The 21801-nt window shown below is 38.0% G+C and overlaps 1 protein-coding gene across 1 annotated transcript in view; it reads left to right on the top strand.

Annotated features, from left to right (window-relative positions):
- Positions 1–21801, top strand: part of LOC120529918 (RNA-binding protein 33-like) — a 230208-nt gene that overhangs the window by 40652 nt on the left and 167755 nt on the right. Inside the window, exons 5-7 of the mRNA XM_039754123.1 lie at positions 202–532; positions 8324–8446; positions 9343–9511. Of these exons, the coding sequence (XP_039610057.1) occupies positions 202–532; positions 8324–8446; positions 9343–9511 (623 nt within the window). The remainder of the gene's footprint in view (positions 1–201; positions 533–8323; positions 8447–9342; positions 9512–21801) is intronic.

The following is a 21801-nucleotide window of genomic DNA, read 5'->3' as shown; positions in this document are numbered from 1 at the left end:
TAATGAAATTTTTGTAACAAGCATTTTTGTGTTGGAGGACATTTTAACGTGTAGTCTGGTAAATTCTGTAACATTTACTTAATTGTTCATAAATTAAATTTTTATTTTTAAAATTTTTAATTAGTGAGTTTTACTTATTAAAGTCATATTGTAATATCTATTTATCTTTTGGTAATATCTCTTTCTTTTGGCCCTTAACAGTTCGGAAGGAGTTGTAGTCAGCTTAAATGCCACAACTGGCCTGGTTAGCTCATTTGATTATGGTAAAAGTGACAATGAGCAAGTCTTAGAAGACTCTTCTTATGAGCAGGAAGGCAATGACAACCTTACAGTTGAAAACTATGAAGGTGGTGAAGATTTGGAGGGAGAGGAGTCTTATTCTCAGGACGTATATGCTGAGCATTATGAAATTGATGATGCAGATCTGGAGGAAAACCAACTAGGATACTTGGCAGAACAAGCTGAGGAGGAAATTTACAACGATGAAGTGCTAGACATTGAAATCAATGATCCACTAGATGATGAATTTCAAGTAAGTCCTTTGTATTGTATCCTGAAAGATAACATTGCCTTTCTGTCGGGTTTTAAAAGCTGATTTCAAATCTATTTATGTCCCAAGGGAGGGGTGAAAATTAGATCTATTATCACTCACTGCCAGTTTATTTATCTTGACTCTGACAAACTTTGTGTTGACAGCTTGTTTGGCGGTAGGTAATACTCTTCTGTCGTCTCTGAGCTGGCTGAGAATTGTGACCTTGAGGATTGTACCCTTACGCAAAAAAGAGCTGCTTTGTGTGTTAGAGATATGCTGCCAATTGTCAGAGATGGTTAATGCAAAGTCTTTTATCTGGGCTTTAGACAAGATCTGATAAAGTCCTGCAAAGGTGAAAAGATTATTGACCTCTTTAAAAGACATCCTTACGGTTTTATGGCTGAAATGATTGATGCTCTTTCCTACTTATTTATTTATTAAAACAGAAAAAAAAACACATAACCAGAATAAATGGATTAACCCATGAAGGTAGCAACAACACAAAGCATAGCATGTTTATTGTTATTTAAGAGAAATAATGCCAAAAACTCATTGACGAAGATGTATTGCCTTTTTACCATTTTGAAGGGCATTTGACCTTTTCAAGACAATGCTCAGCCCCACTTGTAAGTAACTTTTAAGAATATTTTTTTTCCGTAATATCTCTGTTTACAAGGCCGCACAAATTATTGGAGTTAGCTGCTGTTTTTGTTTTTTTTTTGTCTTGGTATTTTGAGGAAAGTTTAAAGGATAAAGTCAGCTACCATATAGGTTTTTTGCATTATGTGCCTTTAATAATGTAGAATTACAAGTTAATTGTGTCAAGTGTGATGAATCATATTTGATTGTAATACTCTTCAGGTTAATTCTACGTGCATTATTTAATTTCAGTAACGTTGAAAATGAGATAGTTGGGGGGGTGGGGGTATAGCGATCCGATATATGCCTTTCATTTCCTTTTCATTTTAAAATATCCCAGACATTGAAATTGAGTAAATTATGCTTATTTTTATTTCAATGCTGGAAATTTTTTTTCAAATATTCCACTTTATACTCTATATTTATAAACAGAAATAATTTTGTTCTGTTTCCCTAGAGCTCCATAACATTTCATTGAAACCCCCATCACATCATAGCCTTTATGGAGTTTTCACATTCTCTTTGTGCCTTCAGGGTTTTCCTTTGGGTACCGTTGACATGTTAATTTGCATCTCTAAAAGGGCCCAATATAAGCAAGTCAAAGGTGGCTCTAAATTGTGACCTTGAGGATTGTACCCTTAAGCAAAAAAAAAGAGCTTTTGTCTGAGTATACCCTGTGATGGGCTGGCACCCCATTAAATGTGTTGTTTTTTGTTCCTTGTACTGTACTCAGTCTTTTCAGGCTAGGCATGGGCTCTCTCTAGCCCTTTAAACTGGGTAATTGGTTTAGAAAGTGGACAATATTTTTAAATGCTGTCAGCAATTGTTCTTTATAAACATTGCTAATAGCTCTAGGTAACTACACACGAATTGAGACATTGTGTTTAATTATCTATTACTCCAATCCACCAAAAAAAAAAGGATTTATGTTCCATTAATTCTGTTTGCCATCTTGTGGGGTCTTGTTTGGAAAAGCTTTCCTGGAATGAGTAATCCAAAATTTAAATGCCCGTCTGATAATCACAATTCCTTTACTGCTTTAAAAATACATATTTGTATGATTGAACAATATCATTTGTTTGTAGTCTTCTCACATTTTTAGCTGCCTGTTTGCCTTTGCACAGTTCATATATACACATACACATACATTCATTTACGAAGTTATCGGCGCTCCTGGAATTTTCCCAGAAAATTGTTGCAATTACAAATGTTTTGGTATACACATGTTTATTTCCTTTATGCGCATTAGAACAACACAAAAAACAGAGAAAAAAAGCCAAATCTGACATTTCACACAAAACTCAAAAACTGGCACCCTCAACTTAATATTTGGTTGCACGCCCTTTGAAAAAAATAACTGAAATGAAGCGCTTCCTATAACCATCAACAAGCTTGTTACACCTCTCAACTGGAATTTCGACCACTTTTCTTTTGCAAACTACTCAATGTCTCTCAGATTTGAAGGGTGCCTTCTCCCAACATCAATTTTGAGATCTCTCCATAAGTGTTCAATCGGATTTAGATACAGACATTGCTGGCCACTTCAGAACTCTCCAGCGCTTTGTCTTCAACCATTTTTGGGTGCTTTTAGAGCTACTGTATATTAGGGGTCATTGTCCTGCTGGAACAGCCATGACCTCTGACTCAGACCCAGCTTTCTGACACTGGGCCCCACATTGCGCCCCAATATCTTTTGGTTATCTTCAGGTTTCATGATGTCTTGCACACAGTCAAGGCATCCAGTGCCAGAGGCAGCAAAACATCTCCAATACATCTTAGAACCTCCACCATGTTTGACTGTAGGTACTGTGTTCTTTCCATTTTCTGTAAACTGTAGAATGATGAGCTTTACCAAAAAGCTCTACCTTGGTCTCATCTGTCCACAAAACGTTCGCCCAGAAGGATTTTGGCTTCCTCAAGTACATTTTGGCAAACTCCAGTCTGGCTTTTTTATGTTTCTGTGTCAGCAGTGGGGTCCTCCTGGCTCTCCTGCCATAGCGTTTCATTTCATTCAGATGTCGATGGATTGTTCGAGCTGACACTGTTGCACCCTGTCTGCAGATCAGCTTGAATATGTTTTAAAGTTGATTGGGGCTGTTTATCCACTATTCAGACTATCCTTTGTTGCAATCTTTTTTTTTTTTTTTTTTTGCAATCCATTTTTCTCTTTCGTCCACGTCCAGGGAGATTAGCTACAGTGCCATGTGTTGTGAACTTCCTGATTATGATGTGCACAGTGAACAAAGGAACATGAAGATCACTGGAGATGGTCTTGTAGCCTTGAGATTGTTGATATTTTTCCACAGTTTTTGTTCTTAAGTCCGCAGACAATTCTCTGCTCTTCTTTATGTTCTCCATGCTTAGTGTGGCACACTCGGACACACAACAGAAAGGTTGAGTCAACTTTTCTCCATTTTAACTCTTGCTTCAGATGTGATTGCTATATTGCCAGCACCTGTTTCTTGCCACAGGTGAGTTCAAACGAGCATCATATGCTTGAAATAAAACGATTTACCCACAAATGTTTAAAAGGTGCCAATAATTTTGTCTGGCCCATTTTTGGAGTTTTGTGTGAAATTATGTCAGATTTAATTTTTTTCCTCTGTTTTTTGTGTTGTTCCAATGCACATAAAGGAAATAAACATGTTTATACCAAAGCATTTGTAATTGCAACAATTTGCTGGGAGAAATGGTGCATTTTTTGGGAAAATTCCAAGGGGTAATAATTTCGGCTATGACTGTGTATGTATGTGTGTATATATATATATATATATATATATATATATATATATATATATATATATATATATATATATATATATATATATATATATATATATATATATATATATATATATATATATATATATATATATATATATATATATATATATATATATATATATATATATATATATGTATGTATATGTATATATGTATATATATGTATATATGTATATATATATATATATGTGTATATAGTACTGTATATACAGTAATCCCTCCTCAAACGCGTGGGTTGCGTTCCAGAAGAGAGAGAGCGTGAAATTAAAGCAAACAATCAAAAAATCAATAAGTGTGCTTTTAAGTATGTGGAAGCACCGCGATAAAGCGTCATTTCTTACAGGAACGCCCGTATCCACTAGGCAAACAGCACCTCTGCTCACACCCCCTCCGTCAGGCGCAGAGAATGTCAGAGAGGCAGAGACAAGCAAACAATCAAGTAGCATTGAGGAGTTTTAGTTAATATGTAATGCATGCTCTGATTGGGTAGCTTCTAAGCCATCTGCCAATAGCGTCCCTTGTATGAAATCAACTGGGCAAACAAACTGAGGAAGCATGTACCATAAATTAAAAGACCCATTGTCCGCAGAAATCCGCGAACCAGCGAAAAATCCGTGATATAATATTATATCTTAAATGTGCTTACATTTAAAATCCGCGATAGAGTGAAGCCGCGAAAGTCGAAGCGCGATATAGCGAGGGATTACTGTATATAGTGTGTGTGTGTATATATATATATATATATATATATATATATATATATATATATATATATATATATATACATATATATATACACGTACACACACACACATACAGTGGTGTGAAAAACTATTTGCCCCCTTCCTGATTTCTTCTTCTTTTGCATGTTTGTCACACAAAATGTTTCTGATCATCAAACACATTTAACCATTAGTCAAATATAACGCAAGTAAACACAAAATGCAGTTTTTAAATGATCGTTTTTATTATTTAGGGAGAAAAAAAATCCAAACCTACATGGCCCTGTGTGAAAAAGTAATTGCCCCCTTGTTAAAAAATAACCTAACAGTGGTGTATAACACCTGAGTTCAATTTCCGTAGCCACCCCCAGGCCTGATTACTGCCACACCTGTTTCAATCAAGAAATCACTTAAATAGGAGCTGCCTGACACAGAGAAGTAGACCAAAACCACCTCAAAAGCTAGACATCATGCCAAGATCCAAAGAAATTCAGGAACAAATGAGAACAGAAGTAATTGAGATCTATCAGTCTAGTAAAGGTTATAAAGCCATTTCTAAAGCTTTGGGACTCCAGCGAACCACAGTGAGAGCCATTATCCACAAATGGCAAAAACATGGAACAATGGTGAACCTTCCCAGGAGTGGCCGGCCGACCAAAATTACCCCAAGAGCACAGAGACGACTCATCCGAGAGGTCACAAAAGACCCCAGAACAACGTCTAAAGAACTGCAGGCCTCACTTGCCTCAATTAAGGTCAGTGTTCACGACTCCATCATAAGAAAGAGACTGGGCAAAAACGGCCTGCATGGCAGATTTCCAAGAAGCAAACCACTGTTAAGCAAAAAGGACATTAGGGCTCGTCTCAATTTTGCTAAGAAACATCTCAATGATTGCCAAGACTTTTGGGAAAATACCTTGTGGACTGATGAGACAAAAGTTGAACTTTTTGGAAGGCAAATGTCCCGTTACATCTGGCGTAAAAGGAACACAGCATTTTAGAAAAAACATCATACCAACAGTAAAATATGGTGGTGGTAGTGTGATGGTCTGGGGTTGTTTTGCTGCTTCAGGACCTGGAAGGCTTGCTGTGATAGATGGAACCATGAATTCTACTGTCTACCAAAAAATCCTGAAGGAGAATGTCCAGCTATCTGTTCGTCAACTCAAGCTGAAGCGATCTTGGATGCTGCAACAGGACAATGACCCAAAACACACCAGCAAATCCACCTCTGAATGGCTGAAGAAAAACAAAATGAAGACTTTGGAGTGGCCTAGTCAAAGTCCTGACCTGAATCTAATTGAGATGCTATGGCATGACCTTAAAAAGGCGGTTCATGCTAGAAAACCCTCAAATAAAGCTGAATTACAACAATTCTGCAAAATGAGTGGGCCAAAATTCCTCCAGAGCGCTGTAAAAGACTCATTGCAAGTTATCAAACGCTTGATTGCAGTTATTGCTGCTAAGGGTGGCCCATCCAGTTATTAGGTTCAGGGGGCAATTACTTTTTAACACAGGGCAATGTAGGTTTGGATTTTTTTTCTCCCTAAATAATAAAAACCATCATTTAAAAACTGCATTTTGTGTTTACTTGTGTTATATTTGACTAATGGTTAAATGTGTTTGATGATCAGAAACATTTTGTGTGACAAACATGCAAAAGGATAAGAAATCAGGAAGGGGGCAAATAGTTTTTCACACCACTGTGTGTGTGTGTGTGTGTGTATATATATATATATATATATATATATATATATATATATATATATATATATATATATATATATAATGTGTGTGTGCTCACAAAAATTAAAGGAACACTTTAAAGAAACACATTAGATACATCAGATCTCAATTTGAAGTTGGATATCTATACAAATAACGACAGGGCAATGTCTTAGGAACAAAAGGATGCCAAGTCTTTTAATGGAAATAAAAGTTTTCTGCCTACAGAGGGCTCAATTGTGTAGACACCCTAAAATCAGAGTGAAATGAAGAAGTGGCAGGCTAGTCCATTTTTTCAAAAACTTAATTTCTGCTACTCAAAATGCTTTTCAGTATCTTGTGTGGCCCCCACGAGCTTGTATGCATGCTTGACAACGCCGGGCATGCTCCTAATGAGACGACGGATGGTGTCTTGTTGCATTTCCTCCCAGATCTGTATGAGGGCATCCCTGAGCTGTTGTACAGTCTGAGGAGCAACCTGGCGGCGCCTAATGGACCGAAACATAATGTCCCGAAACATAATGTCCCACAGATGTTCTATTGAGTTTAAGTCAGGGGATCGTGAAGGCCATTCAATTGTTTCAATTCCTTCATCCTCCAGGTACTGCCTGCATACTCTTGCCACATGAGGCCGGGCATTGTCGTGCATTAGGAGGAAACCAGGACCTACTGCACCAGTGTTGGGTCTGACAATGGGTTCAAGGATTTCATCTCAATACCTTATGGCAGTCAGAGCACCATTTCCTACGCAGTAGATGTCTGTGCGTCCCTCCATGGATATGCCTCCCCAGACCATCACTGACTCACCACCAAACCTGTCATGTTGAACGACGTTGCAGGCAGCATATCGTTCTCCTTGTCTTCTCCAGACTCTTTCACGTCTATCACAGCTGCTCAGGGTGAACCTGCTCTCGTCTGTAAAAAGTACAGGGCACCAGTGGCTGACTTGCCAATTCTGGTGTTCTTGAGCAAATGCCAGTCGAGCTCCACGGTACTGGGCAGTGAGCACAGCGCCCACTATTGGACGTCGGGCCCTCAGGCCATCTTCATGAAGTCTGTTACTGATTGTTTGGGTAGAGACATTCACACCAGTGGCCCTCTGGAGGTCATTCTGTAGGGCACGAGCAGTGCTCAGCCTGTTCCGCCTTGCACAAAGGAGCAGGTATCGGTCCTGCTGATGAGTTGAGGACCTTCTACGGCCCTGTCCAGCTCTCCGAGAATAACAGCCAGTCTCCTGAAATCTCCTCCATGTTTTGGAGATTGTGCTGGGAGACACATTAAACCTTCTTGCTGCAGCACGTGTGGATGTGCCATCCTGGAGAAGTTGGACAACCTGTGCAACTTCTGTAGGGTTAAGGAATCGCCTCATACTGCCAGTAGAGATGATTACTCAAGCCAAAACTAGCACGAGTGGAAAACCAGCCAAAAAAGATCAAGAGGGAGAAACTTGAAATGACCTCCACATGTAAAACCAGTCCTGTTTTGAGGGTTTTCTAATTGTTGCCACTTTAGTGCACCTGTCGTTAAGTCCATGAACACCAATACAACTGAAAGTGATTAACAATGACCTCAGCTTCTTAACCAACCAGAAAATTATCAGACAAGTTTAATTGATTTCATGCCAGGCCCAATAATAAAAGTGTTCCTTTAATTATTTATTTATATATTTATTTATATTTTTATATTTATTTATATATATAATTATATATTTTTATATATATATATATATTTATATTTTTATATATTTATATATATTTACATTGATATATTTATATATATATATGTATATGTGTATATGTATGTATGTATGTGTATATATATATGTATATGTATATATATGTGTGTGTGTGTATATATGTGTGTGTGTGTGTATATATGTATATGTGTAAATATGTGTATATTTTGTTTACTTTTCATGAAGGAAGACGACTATTCACAGGCCTACACTGAGCAGAGCTCTGCTTTACTTGACCATTGTGATGCTATGCAAGAAGAAGTTGAAGAGAATCTGCAACATGCCGAAAGTCGCTTTGAAGCTGAAGAAGTAGGTTATTCTAACTATGGTTATTTGGTTAGTATTGAGGTCCCAAGACATCTTTATTCTTATGGATTGCTTTGCTTCGGCCAGATTTTTTTTTGTATGGCACTAGAAAAGGGTGCTGCATTTTGTTTTCTATCTGGTGATTCTAAATTGGCCCTAGTGTGTGCTTGGTGTGTGGGTGTGTTTGTGTGTTGGCACCCTGCCCAGGATTGGTTCCTGCCTTGTGCCCTGTGTTGGCTGGTATTGGCTCCAGCAGACCCCCGTGACCCTATTCGGATTCAGCGGGTTAGACAATGGATGGATGGATGGATGAATATGAAGGGGTGGTGTAGGCAGTGTGGTGTAGTGCTTAGGGCTTTTGACTTAATTTCCTGAGGTTGTGGGTTCAAATCCCACCACTGATACTGTGTGACCCTGTAGTTCATTTCATCCACCAGTGTTTCAATTGGAAAAAGAGAAGTGTAACCAGTTGTATCTCAAATGTTGTAAGTTGCTTTCAATATAGGTGTCGGCCAAATAAATAAATGTAAATAGTGTACTTAAAAGTATTTTTTTACTTTCTTCAATACAGTTTCCCTTTCATGTGTTTCATACATTCAAGCATTCAAGTTAATGTTCATCTTTCTGCCTCATTTTACTTATGTCCAGCAGCATTTTTTTTCACTAGTTTCTATTCTAGATTTACACTTGGTTACTCACACAATTAAATTGCAGTCCATCTGAAAATTAACCACATCTCTGCCTGTTGGAGTCTGTCTAATGAGCTAAGATTAACTTTATTTATTAATCTTGTCCTCAGTGAAAGCATGAAACATTGGTGACCTTTTAGATATTTCTTTTTCTGCCCCAGATAAGAAAGGAAATGGGTATCTGATGTGACTGATTTCAATAAACTGCAGGGTGAAAAAGAAGCAGAGCAAGACTACCAAGGCAAAGATGAGTCTGATGAGGAAGATGAAGATGATGGGGAATCAGAACGACTCAGGTTTAAAACTGAAAGAAAAGACGCAACTGTTATTCGACTTTCTGATGCTGCAACCAAGAGAAGAAATATTCCAGAAACACTGGGTAAGTTTAGTCCGTTATGTCCAGTTAAAGTTAACAAAAGTGCTTTGCAAGGTTCAAGCTTTTAGTCGGATTTACATAAGAAAACTTTAAATTTGCCTTCTCAATTGCATCTAATAATACAACAATAAAAAAATAACAGAGAAAGACAAGACAGGTTAAAACTTTCACAGAAATTCTAAAAATAGTTACATCATTTGAAAGCTAATTCTTTACCAATTCTAGTTGTTTGATAGTTTCTACCTAAACAGTTACATGATACATATGAAAAAAACTCTTTATTCTTATCATTTTTATTATCCCCACTACTCTTTATTAAAAAGGTATATATATGTGTGTGTGTGTGTGTGTGTGTGTATGTATGTATGTATATATGTATATATATATATATATATATATATATATATATATATATATATATATATATATATATATATGAATGAAGCGATCCTCCAACCTGCATGGAAATTATGGGGTTGGTGGCAGGATTGGCACTCCAGCCACCGTAAAAGAAAGAAAAAATCACAAAGCTCCGAGATGACAGAAAGGACTACTTTTTGCTCTCCGCGGGAGTAGCTGTGCTTGCTGTGGCTTCTTCCGATGGTGTCTGATATCACTCCTTTCAATGAGCGTATTATGAGACTCGGATTACTGCATTCCCTGGGCGCCTTGCCTATTGTCTCAGTGTATGCTCCGACCGTGGTGAGTGATGTCTTGGCAAGGGAGACATTTTACTTGCAGCTTCGCCCAGTTGTTGATGGGTGCCCACAAGGTGACACTCCTCTGGTCATGGGTGATTTCAGTGCAGCCACTGGCACTGACAGGGTTGGCTATGAGGATTGTCTCAGTCCCCATGGGTTTGGTGACCGTGGTGAAAGTGGCTCCATGTTCCTTGACTTTGCAAAAGGTCAGGGGCTGTAAATCGCTGGATCCTGGTTCCAGTGCCCTAACCACATCGTTGGACTTGGTACTCCAATACTGTTGGTGCGGTGAAGGAGATTGATCACATCCTCGTGGGCAGACACTGGATGTTCTTACAAAACCTCAGGGTCTACAGAAGTGCCCAGTTTGTGAATTCTGACCACAAACTTGTTGCTACTCTTAGTATCCATCTTAGGTCCAGTATGTTACCACCTTCTAGGAAAATGAGCCTGGACTTGGCCAGACTCCAAGACCAGGCTGTTTCTAACGAGTTTGCATGCAGTTTGTGTGAGGAACTTGCAGATTTGGGTATGATTGCCAATCCTAATTTGATGTGGGAGACCTTCCATGACAAGACCCTGAAGGTCTTGTAAATAAAGTGCATTATTTTTCTTTATTATTAATTACTGTGATGTAAGCAGAACTTGCTGTTACCTTGGTGTGACATTAGCATCTCCAAATATAGTATACTAGACAACCCTCTGCGTACCATACGCCGCATAATCAGGCCGTTTTTTTTTAATGTTTTTTAACCACAGGGAGAAAATTAACATTTGAAAAATCGGTAATGTGATAAATCAGCAAGAAAAGCAACATTGTAACAATGCACGGAACGAACCAACACACAATCATCCGTGACTGAAAACAGGCGGACCGCCATCGCCCTTCCCCTGCGAGACAGACCGATGGGGGTGCACGGCACTCAGGCGTGGAGGGTGGAATGGGAGGAGAGGAGAAGGACGTCCATTCCGCTCCCTCCGTCATACTAGTCTGCTGATTTCTCGTTCAGTATGCACTGCCTGCTCATGTGCCCACCTCCAACTCGTCACTTGAGTTGTTGTCGTCTTTGCACAGTCCAGATGCACCTGTGACTCACGTAGACTTTTCATTGCTCTGTGCGGTTTTGGCTGCTTTTCTATATATTATCCACCAAGACACCTGACCACGGTAGTAGCGAGGTGGGAGGGGGGTGTGCACAAAGGGTAGGGACGCAACCTGTGGGAGCGTATGAGTCACACTTAGTGGGAATTCCACTGTTTGCAGCCCGAATGGGGTTCAACGACTTACCCACGCCTCTCTGCGCCGGGTAGACACACGCTCAATCTCATGCATAATTATTTATTGAATGCTAAACACTTCTGGAAAGACACGGTTGTCTAAAACGGGTTGGTGTGAGAATACAACAGTAAGTGAATGAAAAGATGGAACTCTGGAGAGAGCAAAATACAACACAATAGTGAACCCGCGGCATAACAAACGCCACATAATTATTTATTGATGGTTGAACACTTCTGGAAAGACACAGTTGTCTAAAAAGTGAGGGTTTGAGGATACAACAGAAAGTGAATGAAAAGATGAAACTCTGGAGAGAGCAACATATAATTGTCCGTGAGTGAAGAAGACGCATGTTTGTCGTGGATGTGAATTGCTGTACGTAGCGTGTAAAACAGTTTGCTATGGTGCACACGATCGTGCGCCGTAACCGAAAACTCGGTTTTTAAAGACTGCTTACTTCATTGTGTTTTAACCTCAGTTGTAAAGGATTGTTTTAATGATCCCATGGAATACCCCTCGCAATCCGTTTTACACGCTGCATATGGCGATTCACCTCCCCGAGACACATTCCTCTGTGAACAGTCAACGTGGCTCGGAGGTGCATGTAGCCTCTACGACAGACGAATATGAATGATGACGGTTTTTCTGTGTCGTGGCGTCCAAGTTGGTGGGCGTGGCTCTGCGAGTTGTCGTTGTATCCAATGGTCTTGGAGTTGGTGGCCGTGGCTCCTTCCTGCGTGCGCAATAGGTGTCTTACTTGTCAGCGGCTTAGTGAATCCACGCCCCTTCCGGCGTGCTTTCCATGGGTGTCTTGCCTTAGTGAATTATATATATATATATATCTATACTAATAAAAGGCAAAGCCCTCACTCACTCACTCACTCACTCACTCCCTCCCTCTCACTTCCCGTGTGGGTGGAAGGCTGAAATTTGGCAGGTTCATTCCTTACAGCTTCCTTACAAAAGTTGGGTAGGTTTTATATCGAAATTCTACACGTAGTGGTCATAACTGGAAGCTGTTTTTCTCCATTTACTGTAATGGAGATGAGCTTGAACGCCGGGGCGGAGTTTCGTGTGACATCATCACGCCTATCACGTAATCACGCAGTACATAGAAAACCAGGAAGACCTCCAAAAGCGCTGAAGAAAACATGCATTATATAATTGAGAAGGCAGCGAAACAATAAGAAGCGAGCGAGTGACATATACAACCATATTCATGAGTTCTGCTACTTCGGAAACAAAGCACGATGTAAACCTACACTTTAAATTAAGTTCATAGACAGGCTGCCGCTGGCGCTTGTAATTTAGGGCCTGCCCATATAAGGCCGTCCGTCAGCGGCAATCCAATAGCAAACTCCACTAAATATTCACGGGTGAAGGACTGTGCTTATGGAGAGGAAGATGAGATGGTCAGGGTGGTGTTTGACACAAACTCAGCTTAAACTGCGAGAGAAAGTTTTAAGTGCCAGGACTAAGGTAACATTAAATACAGCCATGGACATAGCACGAGATGGCACCAGCACAGCTGGGAACCTTCGATGCATGTACACCGAGGCTCACGGAACTGACGCAGTGCACAGATAAAAGCAACAGTTCCAAAAGGCTGAACAAAACCGAATTACACAATTGAAAAGGCAGCAAAAATATGAAGCGCCTGATACATACAAGCATATTCATAAATCCAGCTACTGCGGAAACAAAGCACACGTTGGAAAAGTCAATGTCCCGCTAAAGGAAGACAGTGTAAAAAACCCGTGCATGCAGTGTGTCAGGTCTCAGATAAAGAAGAAGACGAGCTGTTTATTGATGCAGTAAGAAACGAATCGATGAATGAAACCTGTCATCTTTACAACGATTGACAAACACGGAATGTAACTTGAACACAACACATCCTACAAATACGAACCTGATTGAAAGAAATAATGATAATCAAATCCTTGATGACAGCAACACTCAGTAACACTCACAAAACAAATACTGTATATTGACAGTCATGTTACGCTATTTTTAAAATGTTCCCTTTTCTTTTCTAGCTTTTTAACACACTACTTCTCGCTGCGATACGCGGGTATATATATATATGTATATATATATATCCCGATCTACATACTCGAATAATGGATACTTTATTCGCCATCAATGATTGTTTTGGTAAAGCCATACTCAGTGTATTCATTAGATGAACGGTAAAAAAGTAAGAGCGAGGGGAGGATGACTTATTGAGGCATGCAGGCTGTAGTGCGCCAACTCTATCTGAATTGCGCGATCACATTTGAAAAAATATATCTTTTCAAGTTCTATTTAGTCCATATGTGTCAAACTCAAGGGCGCGGGCCACATCCGCCCGGCGTAATTATATCCGCCCGAGATCATTTTATATACTGTATTATTGTTATTAATGGCCCGGTATATGAAGCGCTGGTAACACAATAAACTACAGATCCCATAATGCAGCGCTTCAGCTGCCTTGCCAACACTTACCGCGTTAATCAAGTCTAGCTTATGATGCTGCAAGTTATTGCGGCTAGCTCACACGATGCTGAAGAGAAAAGTTGATTCTGAAAATAGAGCCTTTAAAACCGATGGGAGGCTGAGTATATGTTTACTGAACCCGTGTGTCTCATTTGTGGAGCTAATGTGGCTGTAATTACAGAATTTAATCTAAGACGGCACTATGAGACAAAACATCAGGGTAACCTGAATGCAATGCAGAAGATACAGAAAGCAGAAGAATTAAATAAGAATCTGACACTTCAGCGGACGCTTTACCGTGCACAATCACAAAGTGATTTCAAGTGAAGCTGCTTTTATGGGAGACACAAATGCACCAGTGCACCTTGCCCCACTTTCCCTGTTGCCAAGTAATGTTAAACCAAGTCGTCACTACGGTGTTCCCAAACACGCACTTTGCTGATAAACTGAGCGCACTGAGTTTGCACGGCGCTTTGGTGACTTTGAAGAACAAAAAGTCCGCCTACATGCGGCTCGAACCTTGTGCATGTTTGGTAGCACATATCTGTGTGAGAAGCTCTTCTCAGTGATAAAGACTAACAAAACAGCACACAGGAGTCTCCTCACTGATGAGCACCTGCAATCCATCCTGAGAATCTCCACAACACAGAACCTCACACCAAACATAAACGAACCTGTTGCCAAAAAAAGATGCCAGGCGTCCAGCTCTAAAATGACATATGAGCAAAGACAACTGAATGATTTGATTTGTTATTGCTGAAAGGAACACATTTTATTTATATTTCCAGGTTTTGTTATGCAGCATGTTCATATTTGAATTTGTATAATTTTGACAGGATATATTTTTATGGAGAGCAAAATCTTTTGGGATATTTAAAATCTAAGTTTATTTTTATATAAAATTACATAAGAGTAAAGAAATTTGAATGTTTGTTCTTTTAACGCTTACTTTATTTCTAACTTGTATAATTTAGACAGGATATATTTTTATGGAGAGCAAAATATTATAAGTTGTTTAAGGTTTGAGTTGATTTATTCAGGAATAATATTCCTGTCTGTTTTTACCATTCCTACCAAAGATATTTCTGTCGACTAAATAAAAATTCCTTCTATTTAAAATTTAAATAGAACTTGAACAAATACGATAGTTCATAATATCCACGCAGACTTGCACGTAAGAGCGGGAGTTATCCGTTTTAACAAGCAGCGTATTGCACTGATCCGAAATAGCTGTGTGTGTATATATGTAGATATGTATGTATATGTATATATATGTTTATATATGTGTGTGTGTGTATGTATATATATATATATATATATATATATGTGTATGTGTATATATGTGTATATGTATAGATATGTATATATACTGTATATGCTTGTGTGTGTGTGTGTGTGTGTGTAAATACATATATATATATATGACAACAACACTCATCACTCACAACAGTGACAAAACAATTACATTGACAATCATGTTACGTTATTTTCAAAATGTTTCCTTTTCTTTTTCATTGCTTCTTTAACACACTACTTCTCCGCTGCGAAGCGCGGGTATTTTGCTAGTATATATATAAAATAGATTATGGGTGGGCAGTATGACCAAAATTCTATACCACGGTATTTTTCTAAATTATCCCGGTTTCATGGTATTCAACGGTATTTTTTTCCCCATGCATGAGTGGATGTTAATCACATTTTCCACTGCAATTACTGGCTAGGAATGACCTATTCCACTGTCAAGAGTATTGTACATTCTACAAAAAAAAAAACATTTTAATGTGCACACAATTATTAATGCAGTTTTGCATTGCCCCATAAAGTGATAGTTTTCAAGGGGGTGGCACTAATGGAGAAGGTATCACATTGCATGACAGATGCAGTCAAAATATAGAACCTTTTATTGAACAAATTTTGCAAAAACAAACTATAATTTTGACAACATATTTTCAACCATACAAAGAGGCATTTAGACTTAGTAAAATATCCAGAAGTGCTTGTCAAAAATTGTATTGCACCGAATATGTCTTAGAAAAGGAATAAATAGTAAATATTTTTTGTAAACCAACTACACTTTCTGTTAATGTTAACAATCTCTGTCCACTGACACGTTAAAGTGACTTTTTAAACAACTTTATCATCATTAAACTGCATAATATTTAAACTAATAAATAACAACAATAAAATAAATAATAGTATTGTTACTGATAGTTGCACTATTACTTCAAGACTTCAAGCCCAGGTGCATTACACAGTATTCACGAAATTAAAATAAAATAAAACAAGTGCAACTTGATGATGACATCTTTACCAACTGAACCATCATTTTGGCAAACTGCATTAATATGGTCCTTGCTTCAAGCTAAGCTATACTGGGAAGAAAAAAACAAACTATATGTCGAACAAAGTCAACATTTCCACTTTATTCTCGCCGTTTATGTTGAGAATTAAGTCAACATTTCCACTTTATTCTCATAGTTTACTTCATAATTAAAGTAGAATATCGTAAACTAAACTTCTTCCTAAAATCAATGTTTAATCAATTACTTAATTTACCCCGTCATAAATTAATGCAGCACATTAAATGCTTTTGTGTTACGTTCCCCAACCCAGTGGTTAATCACTACGCTTCTTAAACTGACTTCCTTTGCACTAAGAGAAGACAGCAATCACCATACAGAATCCATTCACTTCATGATATTCCTGCTTTCTGAAAATTTTGAATGCTAAGATAAATACTTGATATCATTTTCATGATGAAATACATTAAAGCAGGTATTACACATGCACGGTAGTGAGGCGGTAGTGCTGCTCCCTCGCAGTAAGGCGTCCCCAGGAGTATGTTCAGTGTAGAGAACTTTATGTCAGGTGAGACAAGGCTCCAAAAAACTGGATGTATAAATAGCTATCGCACAGGTTTAACTTAAATATTGTGCAAATGTTGGGTTTCTGATCTGCTGGTCGGAGACACAAACACAGAATTCAATGCATGTTCTTCTGAGCGGGCTATCTTTATTGCATGCATGCTGTCTCTTTCTGACGTACCAAAACCCCAGTTCCTTTTTCCTTCCTTCCTTTTTCTTTCACCACATAACCAATCATCACACAATAAACGTCTTTGTGAAATTAAAACTAGTTATAAACTTAGCCCACAGAGTGTTCAGAACTTTAAAAATATCTTCGTTATACATGTTTAATTATGCCATCCATTCAGAGTTGCGCCCATCTCTGAACAAGTCGCCAGCACAATGCAGGATGAATACAAGCAAAACATACACTAGCAGGGTCAATATAGCACAACAAAACCCCACATCCTACATGACTTTAAAAGGAAACTGAAGCACGCCGAGTAAACTCACAAGAAAAACATGCAAATGCAAGGCAGGCACGCGCCGTGCTCCCATATGATTAAATAATTCATTTCACCATGAAAATTATATTAAGTATTTATCTTAGCATTCTAAATGTTCAGAGAGCAGGAAGATCATGAAGTGAATGTATTCTGTGCGGCGATCACTGCCGGCGCCTCCTCTTAGTGCAAGAAGTCAGTTTAAGAATCACTTAACACAAAGCATTTAATGTGCTATATAACTTATGACGGGGTTTGAGAAAATCTAGTAAATTAAATATTCATTTTACGATGAAGTTTAGTTTATGATAGTGTACTTTAATGAATAATTACGAGAATAAAGTCAACATGTCGTCACACTATTACACAGTACCCAGGTACATTACACTGTATTGAAAACAAATAAAACAAGTATAACTTGTCTTGCAATATTATCCAGTAGTATAGAAACAGTATTTACACATCTGATCTTTTAAAACTAAAGTTATCTCCAGGCAACGGACGTGACTCCTTTTTTTTCGGCAAAAGTTCTTCTGTTCATCATGTTCAACTTTACTTTTAGTTCAGTTGCGGATTGCTCTCTGTCCATTTTCACCGCGCGTGCGGCATACCTATGCTACCGCCCACTATTTGGTGGTGTAGCAGTGAAAAAGAGCCCTAGTGCAACAAATCTGTGTTTAGCGGTGTAGCAGTGAAAAAGGCCCGCTGCGCCACTTTCTGAACGTCGTTTAGGCAATTTAAACTGGTGTTGCGGTATAAGAAAAATCCATATCATAAAAAAATAAACGGTTTTCGGTATGAACCGGTATACCGCCCAGCACTAATATAGATGCTACTTGCTTGAATTCACTTATATGGTTCTGTATATTATTAAAGAAGGCATTGAAACCACCTGTACTTTTATGTATTAGTGTGACCTCTCTAAAGACCAAGAACTAGATGATAACTAATTTCATAGTATATATTTAGATATTCACATTTATAGTAAATTTGAAATTGTGGAAAAGAAGTAAATACTTAATAGTATTTTTGTGTCTTAAGAATGTTACAAATGCCAGTAGGTTATTAATTTAATAAATAAATATATATAATATAAATAAATTGCATATAATCATTACATTTATGACCATTCCTTGCTATGAATGCTATGTAATGATGAAATATTGATGCAAACTTTGGGACTCCCAAAGTAGCAAGCTTTAATTGTATTCTCATTAAAATACTGCAGTATTTTATGGTGCACCTTAGAAATAAGGTATGTACTGAAATCCACTAATCCAGTGAGCCACTAAAATGAAATGTTACACAGTTTTACAAGAGGTCAAAACAAAAACTTGAAATAGTGTGAATTTAAAAATGTTGAGATATCAATACTTGAGGGATAATTAGTTTACCTGTTTTAAACAGAAAAATGTAGGCTTTGTTTGATTGGTATAAATCAAGCCTTTGTTTAAAATTATGTCATATTATGTATTTTTCATTTAGTTAAAAAAAAAAAAAATAACAGCAAAAAATTATATAATGGGTTAAGACACTGTATAGCTAGGCTTTTTCATGAAATTAGTCTCCTAATAATGGGTGGGGGTATGAGGAGGAGAAGGAAAACACCCTTCTAATGAAGTGTAATATCTCCCAAGTGTGAAATCTTGAAATAGCTGGAGAAAAAACATTTAACAAGCCAATTGACATTTCAGCTAAAGTTACAAATGCAATTTCCATTTTGTCACATTTTAGTGACCTTATGTGACAGCTTATTTCTATTGCAAGAAAGCACTTCTTACTTACTGATTAAAGATGTCGTCTGAAAGCATTCTATTACAGCAGTAGTAAAATTAATCTCGACATTTAGTGCCAGAAAAATAATTGCTGATTCACCGTATTAACATTGTGTGGAGAAGTTCTTATCAGACATGCCTAGAATTCCAAGAGCTTAGTGTGTGTGTGTGTGTGTGTGTGTGTGTGTGTGTGTGTGTGTGTGTGTGTTTATTATGCATGTGTCTTTATTACATAGTGTGCTCTGTGTGTGTGTGTGTATATAAAGTACTAGCATAAAATATATACAGTATACTGTAAATGCCAAAAAAATGTTTTGTGGAAATAATATCAAAAGACAAAGACTGTTGTTTTTCATTGTGTAAACAAAGAATATTAAATATTTTATCTTCTCATTAATATAATAAAGCATTAAGTAAATAAGATCTGATAAACCTTATTTGCAAAAGTATATAAACATTTCAATTCACGTAGTTTTGCATGTAAAGTTAATGGTACATGTACAGATACTCCTTTTTATGATTCATCAGACAGCCCATTTGGTGCAGTGAGTAGTTTTGCCACCTTACTCATCCAGTGTTGGGGTTTAATTTTCAGTCCCAGATGTGTTTTAAATATTTTTTCTTCTGTATCGAAGGTTTCTTCCCATATCCACAAAGATTAGTTGATTAGTTTGATTAACATTTTTAAATTGTTTTGGGTATTAGTGGTCCATGCTGTGAAATAGTGCTCTGATTAGGACTTCTTCTTTATACCCTGTGCTGCCAGGATATGTTCTGACACCTAGACGGAATGGGATTTGATGTTAACCATGCCATCTACAAAATTGCTTCTTTAATTTTATTAACATTGTTATTTGAATAGGTCTCTATAGGACCTGGAACAATGTATTTTGGATGAGCCTCATATTATTTACTATACAGTAATTCCTCCTTGATCGCGGGGGTGTTGCGTTCCAGAACCCCCCGCGATAGGTGAAAATCCGCAAAGTAGAAACCATATGTTTGTATGGTTATTTTTATATATTTTAAGCCCTTTGAAACTCTCCCACACTGTTTATAAATATTCTCCGCACAGTTATACAGTAAACCCATGTTTATCGCGGTTAATCCGCTCCAGACAGATAAATGAATTTCCAGGAAGTAGGATTCTTTATTTATAAATCTAATATATTCGCAGTTAGAGCATAGAAAACCTGTTTATGACCTTCTAAATAGTTTTTTTAACATTATTAGAGCCCTCTAGACATGAAATAACACCCTCTAGTCAAAAGTTTAAATTGTGCTCCATGACAAGACAGAGATGACAGTTCTTTCTCACAATTAAAAGAATGCAAATATATCTTCCTCTTCAAAGGAGTGCCCTTAGGAGCAGAGAATATCCGAGAGAGAGAAATGTAAACAATCAAAAATCAATAGGGCTGTTGCGCTTTTAAGTATACGAAGCACCCGCGATAAAGCGGCTGCAATGAAGTGAGCAATGTGAAGGTAGTCTTTGAGCATTTTTTACATGAGCGTCCGTATCTTCTAGGCAAACAGCCCCTCATCTCACACCCCCTCCGTCAGGAGCAAAGAATGTCAGAAAGAGTGAGAGAGACAGAGAAAAGCAAACAATCAAAAATCAATACGGGCTGTTAGAGCTTTGAAGTGTGCGAAGCACCACGCGGGAAGCATATCGTATATCATTGAGAAGTTTTATTTAATACGTAATATGTGCTCTGATTGGGTAGCTTCTCAGCCATCAGCCAATAGCGTCCCTTGTATGAAATCAACTGGGCAAACAAACTGAGGAAGCATGTACTTTAAAAGACCCATTGTCTGCAGAAATCCGCGAACCTGCGAAAAATCCGTGATATATTTAGATATGCTTACATTTAAAATCCGCGATGGAGTGAAGCCGCGAATGTTGAAGCGCGATATAGCGAGGGATCACTGTAGTTCATTCATTGTCTTATGTATAATTTTGAAAAAAACATCAAAATCTAGGGCGGCACGGTGGCGCAGTGGTAGCGCTGCTGCCTCGCAGTTAGGAGACCCGGGTTCGCTTGTTCTCCCCGTGTTCGCGGGTTTCCTCCGGCGCCCGGTTTCCTCCCACAATCCAAAGACGTGCAGGTTAGGTGGATGGGCGATTCTAAATTGGCCCTAGTGTGTGCTTGGTGTGTGGGTGTGTTTGTGTGTGTCCTGCGGTGGGTTGGCACCCTGCCCAGGATTGGTTTCTGCCTTGTGCCCTGTGTTGGCTGGGATTGGCTCTAGCAGACCCCGTGACCCTGTATTCGGATTCAGCGGGTTTGAAAATGGATGGATGGACATCAAAATCTAAGTAGAGTAACCATTATCTTATACAGGGAAATTGTTTCATGTTTTCTTGCTTGCATGTAAATATACATGCACTTATAGGTTTTAATATTTGTAATCATCAATTGCACTACACATTTTTTGCTGTTAAAATGTTATTTACTATTTTTTACAGGTGTGTGTTTTCTTCAGTATATCAGCTAGATATTCATAATTCTTCAGGTGTAATTTCAAATATGGATTGCTATTTTAATTATGTAGTATTTGTTTCTACCCAAAACACAAGCTGTATGACACATGGCAAGAAATAATAAACACAGTACAAATCTTTGAAAAAGTCACAAATGTATCAAATGTTCATAAGTTGATTATCAAGAAGACACAACTCTTAACATTTCTAAAAGGTTTATAAGTAAAAGACACAT

The sequence above is a fragment of the Polypterus senegalus genome, chromosome 5 (assembly GCF_016835505.1).
Source record: "Polypterus senegalus isolate Bchr_013 chromosome 5, ASM1683550v1, whole genome shotgun sequence".
NCBI lineage: Eukaryota > Metazoa > Chordata > Cladistia > Polypteriformes > Polypteridae > Polypterus > Polypterus senegalus.
Note: the sequence above shows the minus strand (reverse complement) of the source record. Positions and strands in the feature narration are given on the sequence as shown.